Raw genomic sequence first — 9,693 nt, forward strand, 5'->3', positions numbered from 1 at the left:
TACCATATGGCAGCTGTGGCAGTGCCAGTCAGGAGGCCTTTGAGGAGAGCTGTGGAGACATAGCAGTGGTGCATGCTGGGCCGTGGGGATGTGGAGCCTCTACACATGGCCCCAGTCTGCCTGACAGCTCTGCTACTCTCATCTCTAGGCTTCTTTTCTGTTTTTATTGATGGCTATATACAAGGTAAATTCTCTGAACTGCAAACGTCCAAGGATACTACTGTATATCCCCCAACAAATTGGTTGTGAATAGTGGGTAGGATTTGTTTGACCCGCCTGTAACGATTTCCACAAAACATGGCATTATACGCAATCATGTCAAGCATCCGAGCACAGTGCACATTCTGACATTTCGGTTACTTCAGATGAGAATAAAAGGGTGACGCAAATGAATGAAACCAAAAGTGAAGGTCAGCTTTTTGTGCTAATCAGACACTGTAAAGAGGTGCTGGTGCAGTTGAGCTCAGTCTGACTTGATGGGCTTTCCAGACTCTATATTCTCATTCCTTTCCATGGCTCTCCTCCTCTCCCTGCTCTAATTACCATGGCAACCAACCCAGAGGGGAAGAGCATAAGGGACAGCCGGACAAAACATTAGCCATCAGCAATACCTGAAATCAAACCTATGCGCATGTTGGCGCATCACACACAGATATGCCGGTCTGTGGCATACTCACTCACAAATGGTAGTTTGATGACTTACACGTATTTGTAAGACAATGCTGTGCACAAAAAGGATGCTTTTGAAAAGCTAATTCCAAATGAATGAAAAACACATCTGCACCTGTCAGCTTTTGTCCATGTCACAATAAATCCTACATTTGGAGCAAGAGCTCTCCACGTGGCCATTGCTAGGCTGTCTTATGAACAGGCAAAATGCAGTCTTACAGGAAGAAGACTGGGGTTCGGGTTCAACTGTAAATCCAGGTTCGATTCCAACATCATGGATTGAATAGTGTTTACTACCTTATTGACTCTCAATGCTGGATAGGTCAATACAATTTAATGATGCAGGTGAAGCAAGACAAAATAATGCCAGGGGGTTAGTGGGGCCCTTAAAAGGTGTTTATATCTGCATTAAAACCAGACTGCTTTGTTTTCGTAGTTGTCAGCAGATGTTTGACATTGATTGGGGATTAAGTCGCTAACTTTTTATTAAGCTTAGTCTTGCTGCTAGATTGGGTTTGGCGGTTGGACGAAAAAATAAAAACTGGTCGTAAAATTGTTTTGGGGGATTTGCATTATGCCAACAGAAAACACAAGGAGAAAGTTGTTATGAAGTGAACATTTTTTTGTTTGTTTGATGAGGTGAAGTAGACTAGCTGCTGGCTATCTCTGCACTTCAAATTGTGTGTCTATATTGACAATCAATGCTACCTGCTGACAACTGACAATCAATGTGGTCTGACGACAAAGACAACAAAAACAGCTCAATTTTGGTTCAATAACTTTGTTGTTGTGAAGCAGGCACATACACAAGGGAAAAGTTTACCAGGGACTTCACAGAAATGTTTTCTATTATGCTTCGCATTCTTTGTCACTGAATTGATCAGTAAAACACATTTTTTCCACAGGTTTTCTCCTGGATTTAATTTACCCGGAATTCACTTTGTGATGTAGTAATACTTGAAGATACTCAGTAATGTTTTGATGCAACTGATGAACCGTGATCTTGTACAACCAGCCTCTGGTCACAGAGAGATACACAAGGGGGAGAATTGAGGTCAGAAGTCAACACACAAGGACCATTTATACTGATCTGAGTTACAGATGAACAAAATGGGTTTAGGGCTTTTTGGGCCCTTGTATGGACTGTTTGGCCTGTACATTTAATAAAGAACAAGCTAACCATTTTCCCAGACACTACAGGCAGCTGTTCTCAGGGTCAGTTAACATAGCATCAGAATGTTCAGCTCATCTGGATTGTAGACAAAGCTCAAGCTCACTTTTTCACAACACAACACCACATTACTTTTTTTTATATTGTCACTTTCCATTGTTTGCTTTGCTTGGTGCACTGTTTTGGAAAGTTTCTCAGAGAGGCCTCAATCAAGTGTCCTCTGGGGAGAACTGCAGAGGGGACAAGCCAGAAATAAAGGACTTCTATCTTCTGACAGCCAGTGAGGACACTGAAGTTATGGTTGTGACCAACTAGTTGCTAAGAATTACAGTTAGTATTGTCTTGCAAGATATTCTGAGTAGAAAGTGAACAAGTTTTTTAGTTTTTTTTACTAAATCTTGCTTCATTACAGCACAGTTAGAGCAAAATACAGAGTGTGTCAAACACAGACTGGAGATATAGTGTGGTAAGAACAAATGTTAGTCACCCCTGAAGACTGCAGACATAAAAAGGCCCATATGGGCTGGAAGTGGGGGTTGAATCGCAGGGGGAAGTGGCTCCTCTCCCCCTGTGCTGTAGGAGAATTCTTTCTAAACAAGGTATGGAATGCACTCCCGTGTTTCATAATTTGTTCCCTCATTCTTCTCCTCTGCACGTTTACAAACAGAACCCAGAAGAAGGGGGAAAAGAGAGGGAAAGAGAGTGGAGCGTAGAGGAGAAGTGAGTGTGGGAGCCCTGGAAATATGTCAGGCCAAGGCTGTTTAAGTATAGGGCGAAAAGAAAACTGTCAAAAGGGGAGATGGTGGGAATATTTAAAATGGGAAGAAGACATAATTAATAACCGTCTGATTGGCTGTATGCCGACCGGTCTGAGAGGGAGAGAGAGAGACAGAGAGCTGGGAGAGAGGAATGAAGGGAAAAGGAGGAGAGAGAAAAAATTAGAATTGGTCTTACTAATGCTCCACTTGGTGTTCACATTCCAAGCCAGCAAATCATGCAACATTCAGCCAAAAAAATACCGGCCGGGGAATATCTTCAACAGGCTTGGATGACTGCACTTCTACGAGTCTCCTTGTCACTCCAGTTCTCTCTTTATATCTCTCTCTGTCATTTTTCTGTCTTGCTCGTGCCGGAGAGAAACAATATGGAATAGATGAGTTGCACGGCAGAGAGGTGACAGGGGTTTTGATGGGAGGGAGAGAGAGATGACGAGGAGGAGGGTGGGCTGGGGGTTTCGCAATGTTTAAAAATATCTCAGACTGTAGAACGCAAAAGGCACAGCAGCAGTCCAGCAGCATACCTTCAATTTCAGCTATTTCTGTTGCTTTTTCCATAATGTCTGTACTCTGCCTTATAAGCTGATGACAAAGACTCTTCTCCAGCTGAGACATAAAAAAAACACTCTGGGTCTGTCGTGGCAATGTTCCCCCTTGTGTTTGCCAACAGTGCTGCTTTCTGTCAAAAGATCCTCAATCAAAATTACTCATGGGTTACACAGGTCAGGGGATGGAGTTCCTACATCTGAAAAACAGACCCACACTGCCGGAAGTGCCCTTGAGCAAGACACTGAACCCGACCACCTCCGGGCTGCCGTCCGGACGCAAGTGGACAAAAACAATTTTACTGCTGTGATCAAGACTAGTTAGTGTTTTATTTCAAATTGCCTTAGAAAGTGCAACAAATGAGCTGTGTGTTGACGCTGAACATTGCCAAAATAGCCTAAAAAAGTACAAGAGGGGCGGACAAAATAACAAGAACACATAGGACACATGTAGAGCTGATGGTCGATTGATCAATCAATCGATGAATCAACTGACAAAAATGAGTTGTATATTGTTTATCTATTAAGCTACTTTAAATGTGAAGATTGCCTTTTGTCTTATGATATTATTGTAAAGTCAGTATGTTGGTTGAGCGAAACCATCTTTAGAAGATGATGGTGTCACTTTAAGCTTCAGGAAGTTTTGATGGACAATTGTCTGTGTGTGCGTGTGCCTGTATGCGTGTGTGTGTGTGTGTGTGTGTGTGTGCGTGTGCCTGTATGCGTGTGTGTGTGTGTGTGTGTGTGTGTGTGTGTTTGTGTGCGTGTGTGTGTGTGTGTGTGTGTGTGTGTGTGTGTGTGTGTGTGTGTGTGTGTGTGTGTGTTTGTGTTTGTGTTTGTGTGTGTGCATGAGTGTGCCTGCATGCCTGCGTGTATGTGTGTGTGAGTGTGTGTGTGTGTGTTGCTCGGGGGATCCTTGTCCTAACTCATTCCACGCACGAGTCAACATTAGCCAATAAACACCCTCACAGACGCACAGGGAACACATATAGATGCACAAAGCGACAGTGCGGCACGTAGCCTTTTCTTTCTTAACACGAAGGGAGGACATAGAGCGATAGAGAGAGAGAGAAGATTAGAGAGGAAGAGATGGATATTTTGGGACCACTGATGGAAAAGTTGGTTTAGATGCTATGCCGCTGTTATGGCTGCAGCCAATTCGTCTTTAAACTAAACTCCCTGACACTTTAAGGTGCTTACTGATTCAATGACTCATAGCAGAACAGGGACATTGTTGAGAAAAAACACACCAAAGATATCTGTATATGTGGAGAGACAGAGGGAGAGCCCGTTTGCAAAGCCAAAATGACAGTACAGTTGCAGTGTGTATGTAAAATTACATACATATATGTGAGATTGTATATGGTATCATCAATGTACTTTATAATCATAACGCATTTTCAATTCAAACGCATGCCAAATCACTTTCAGGAAAAATTTACATGTAACTTCTTACTCAAACTCCTTTATGCTCTTTCAAATGCATTTTGAAACTGTTGAAACTGTTGTATTCCAAACCTATTTTAAAATCAGTGCAAAAGTGCATGGTCCAATTCAAATGTATGTTTTGCCTCTAAGCTGCTTAAGACATTTAAAATGTATTGCCTTTGACACATTCAGGTTATACGCTTATTTAGAGCAAATTGCAGGCCTAAAAATGTTGTGCATATTCTAACCAAGCGTGAAATGCATTTTCAAATGCATTGTGAAGAGCCAGTTCAATGAAAATCTGAATCAAACTTAGAAAAAGTAGGTATTTTAGAATTGTATTTATTTCATATGGGCTTACTTCCTTTACACCTCGTTACCATCCTTATCTTTTGTTTGTTTCTGCTGTTTCTTTGGCAGCCTGCGTTTATGTGTCTCGGATTTACCAAATACCACTAGGTGTGTGGGAGTCCGTGCTGCAGTAAATATGCCACATAGAAAGAAGAATGCTTAGAAAATGCAGGTGGTACACATCATGTTAGACATAACCATCTATTTAAAAGGACTGTTGAAAAGTGTCTCATTCATCATATCATCATGGAGTCTGTACTTTAGATGAATGAACTCCTTTGTTTGAAAGTCACTGTGTTTGTCAATGAAAAATTAGGTAACACTTGCGTCGTTTCGTCACCTCTTCCGTACACATAAAAAAAACATTTTCCTAAAAACAACCCTCCTGCCAGATCTGATTGGGTGAATCCACAGGTTGTACTTCCTCCCTCTGGCCTATAGCTGGCAATTGACTGCGGACAATATATAACAATGGCACGGGCACACCATCTATTTTAAAATGGCTTGTCAACAGTATTTGCTGGGAAAGCAGCCGCTCACCAATGTCCCCCCAGCAGTCAATCTGCTAATGTACCGTGTAGCTCAGGGCTGACATCAGAGCTAAAATGATCCATGCTTGTTTTTTCTCTTTCATTATACCAAACCTCCATCTTCTTGGGCTTATCTATCATGTTGAATACGACTCAAATCAATAATCCCAGCCCTCCCCTCGTCCTGCTCGCTATCTATATATAATCATGTATTTCCTCTTTCTTTTATGCCTTCTGGCATTAGTCCACCCTTCAATAAACCTGCAATACACCTATTGCAACAACAAACAACACCTCTATACACACATTATGCTTAGCCAAGGACACTACCACTTGTGTTTGTTTACGCATTGATATTGAAGGGGAAAATAAATGTGCCCGTACGAGGCCACAGAAAGCCATTGATTTGCCTGTTTGTCTTGACGCACTGCAGTCCCGGTCTCTGCTTAATAGTGATTTGGTTAGAAACTGATGGGCGTCTTGAGCAAGCCATTAACTCTGAGTGACAGCAGCCGAAATGACTTCAAGTATAGTCATTTATTCACCGATTGCTTCATGGGAGTGGGCAGGGTACACATATGGCGTCAGTTAATGGCACACTGTATATGTCATCAGCCAGCGTACAAATAAGTGTTATTATGCCTAAGTAGAGATTGAATCACGCAGTATGCTGCAATTTCCTCTTGTTTTCAGTGGAGTGTCCTTTTTAGAATCGATGAACGGTGTATCGGACAGTTTTGTCTATCACTGAGATTAAAATGAGGGCTCACACCAAGCCACTATTTTGTATTTTGGACTCCGATTAGTTTATAGAAAGCAGTCAGCTAGTGTTTTGTGTGTGTATACAGTATATACAGTCATACATTGACATTATTAGATACTGTGACATGCTTGACCTGCAAGAGCGCCTGAAGTGCAGAGGGCTGTGCCTGGTGAAGTCAGACCTGCATTGTTTAGTGTTTTTCCTGTAAACACAACAGAAGCCGCGGGGTCCTGAGTGCCAATTGTATTGGATAAAGTGAAAGAGAGGAGTCAGGGTCGTTGAAACGATGAGATCAGCAAGTAGTGAGAAAGAAGAAGTTCTGTTTAAAGAACAGGGTCCACCACAGCTGAACTTTTTTCCCTCCCCTGACATCATGTTAATTATAGAAACCGCTTTACAGTCAATGGCGGGAGAGGACTGTATGTGAACTCCTCAGCATACCAGTGGCAGCAACATAGAAATGTACTTAACATGGTCAATGAGCTTTTATAGAGCACACAGCGTCACATTAATAGTTAAGTTACTCTATAAGAGACTGCTGTCGTTTTATAATGTGGCTTCCCCAGAGGGGGTAGAGCGCTCATGTTTCTCCTCGCTCAGATTGCAAAAACCACATCAGGAGGTTTTCTTGCTTCCAACTGTAAAATATGAAACATCACATCTTGTCACGTAGGACCAAAAACAGCTTTCTGATACATTAAAGGTTGTGTAAAGAAACCCAAAGGCTGTAGTGTGGCTGGGGCTATAGGCCTTCATGCAGGTTAACTGCTATGTCTTCTAACAGGCGCAGCATTTCTTTCTTCCAATCCCCCACATATGCGTGTATTTGCTATCATAACATGGTAGAGGTGCAGTGGGGGGAGCTCCGGGCTATGGAAAGGAGACTATCAATTACATAAGAGATTAAACTGAAGGAATCTGAGGTATGTATCCACAACGTCGGCCAATAATCTGAAAGACCCCCCCCCTGCCTCCCCATGTACAGAGCCCCAGCGGGGAGGTCCACTGTTTATCTCTTTGATGTTGGCTTGTAACTGGGGAACAGACACACAGCGTAAACTCATATAGTGCTATTAGACACCGTTGTTGTTTTAACTTTGCCCCCGAGCCACGGTGACACAGAGAGGTCACGTGTGTGGCACGAGACAAGCGAGCAGGACAGGGAGTATGGAGCAACTGTGGCAGACATACAGTGCATAGAAGAGAAAGAAAGAGAGATTTGATTTGTTTCTACTCTCATATGTTACAGCCAGTCTTGGGTTTCGTATAAAACTCTAAAACAAAGTCTGTTGCCACCCGCTGCTTCCACTCAACCACACTATTCTAATGAGCCGCTGCTTTTCCTGCTGTACTTAATTACAACGAACAGGAGAGTCGGAGAGAGCAAGAGAAACGGATAGACAGAGAGAGAGAGGGGGGGGTGGATTACTGCTGATTTGTTCAGCACTCGCTGTTTGGGGTAGTGGAATTTTTCAGAGAGGCTCAGTCCTCCTGTGTGTGTTTTATCCATCCACGTGCTGCACATACCCAACTGACACACACACACACAATCATGATGAGGACACTTTCTAAATCACACACACACACACACACACACACACACACACACACACACACACACACACACACACACAATCCATCTCCCTCTCTGTCTCTTTCCTGCTCGATTTCTGATGGAAGCAAGTCCTCTTTCCTGTTCACACGGCGTAATCATCCGTAGGAAGGACTACTTTTTTCATCCATGACACACATCTGTTGCTTCTGACTGGAGGCGGAGGGGAGAGCTGGGTGAGAGGATTCAGGCTTGCATTTAAACCATTAGCATACGCTCAAAGGAATGGAAGAGGAGATAAGGGAGAGGTGGGCGGACTTCTAACGAAATGTGGAGGAGAAGAAGAGCCGGGGAATAGAGAGAGAGAGAGGTGGTAAACGGAGGGAGAGGAGAGGAGAGGAGTTGAGTTGTTTCAGTTATTGCTTCTGAAAAACACAACAAACAGACTCTCAAGAGGATAGTATAGTGGGCTATAAACCCAGCTCCAGGGCAAACAAACTTTGACTGACATTGACAAACTCAGTATAGAAATCAGTCATTTGTTATGTATTGTGCGTGTGTGTGTGTGTGTGTGTGTGTGTGTGTGTGTGTGTGTGTGTGTGTGTGTGTGTGTGTGTGTGTGTGTGTGTGTGTGTGTGTGTGTGTGTGTGTGTGTGTGTGGCACTGACCTCTGACTCGGGCATAGCAGCAGCCACACTTGACCAGGACTTTACGGAACAAGTGCTGGCAGCCACAGCCTCTGTGGTGGCGATGGCGATGGTGGCCCCCTTTCATGCTGTTGAACCATGAGCAGAGGTGGGCATGGCCCGCCACTGTCTCTCTCTCTCTCTCTCTCTCCCTCTCTCTCTCTCTCTCTCTCTCTCTTTCTCTGTTGCTGTGTTTCACCCTATCTCACCCTCACAGAAGTATACTCCTCAAAGTGTATATCCCCCAAGAGGTGTCAGTGGTCGCTCTGTCTCAGCTGACTGCAGACAGTCTTAGAGCCCACACATCCAGACAGAGGAAAGAAGAAAAGAGTCCACGAAAAGCAGAAGCCGGGAAGAAATCCACACTGGCAGGATATTTCAGCTGGTGAAAAATAGCCAAGGAGACATTCCTGCAGGCTTATCGTAATATTGAATGCGCTCCCCTTCCCTCTGTCTTCTGTTTTTTCCCCCTGTTTCCGTTTTGGTGCTGAGCTCTCGCCTCTGTGAACGGCCTGGTCAAATAACAGACTGGGAGACTTGCCTCAGAGAGAGAGAGAGTGTGTGAGAGAGAGAGAGAGACAGAAAAAGAGAGAGAGGGAGAGGGAGTAAGGGGAGGGGAGAGGAGAGAAGGGTGGAGTTTGCAGCTCTAGTTGCTGGCTATTCCAGGATAAGGTTCCCACTCTCCTAATATTTTCTCTTCCTGTCCTCTGTTTCTCTCCTCTCAGCTGTTTCTCTCTCTCTCTCTATGAGTGTGTGTGTGTGTGTGTGTGTGTGTGTGTGTGTGTGTGTGTGTGTGTGTGTGTGTGTGTGTGTGTGTGTGTATGTCTGCTTTTCCCCCAACTATCCAGCACAGAGATCAGAATAAATGACACGCACTCTTGTGTCCGCTCATAGCCGACTCTGGAATAGTAACACCCAGGTCTGTAATGATACATAATGCTATTTACAGAGTAGAGCCCATGTTGGTTTGAAGGTGTCAGGTGTTTTCCAGTAAGGCAACTGAACTGTATACATAGTAATTATCAGAGTCAGTAAGTATATTCCACTTTCTGGCTCTGAGTGTATCCAAGTGGGCTCTCCCCGGCTACGACAGCTCCGTTATTGACTTCTGTGTTCATTGTCGATCGGAGGGGCCCGGATAATGCTTGCTTTTAGTTTCCATGGAGCGAGCAGGCGGTCTCCAATTTCACAATGTTGGCATGTTGGCATTCTTAGTGAGCGA

The 9,693-nt window shown here is 43.9% G+C and overlaps 1 protein-coding gene across 2 annotated transcripts in view; it reads right to left on the bottom strand.

The window, feature by feature from the left end:
* arhgef25a (Rho guanine nucleotide exchange factor (GEF) 25a) overlaps window positions 1-8,960 on the bottom strand; it is a 34,428-nt gene extending 25,468 nt beyond the window's left edge. For both annotated transcript variants that reach the window (XM_080030838.1, XM_080030837.1), the window contains exon 1: window positions 8,454-8,960. In XM_080030838.1, coding sequence (XP_079886964.1) covers window positions 8,454-8,559 — 106 coding nt within the window. In that variant the 5' untranslated portion in view covers window positions 8,560-8,960. The remainder of the gene's footprint in view (window positions 1-8,453) is intronic.
* Between the last annotated feature and the right edge of the window lie 733 nt (window positions 8,961-9,693).

Source organism: Ammodytes marinus, assembly GCF_949987685.1.
Source record: "Ammodytes marinus genome assembly, chromosome: 7".
NCBI lineage: Eukaryota > Metazoa > Chordata > Actinopteri > Uranoscopiformes > Ammodytidae > Ammodytes > Ammodytes marinus.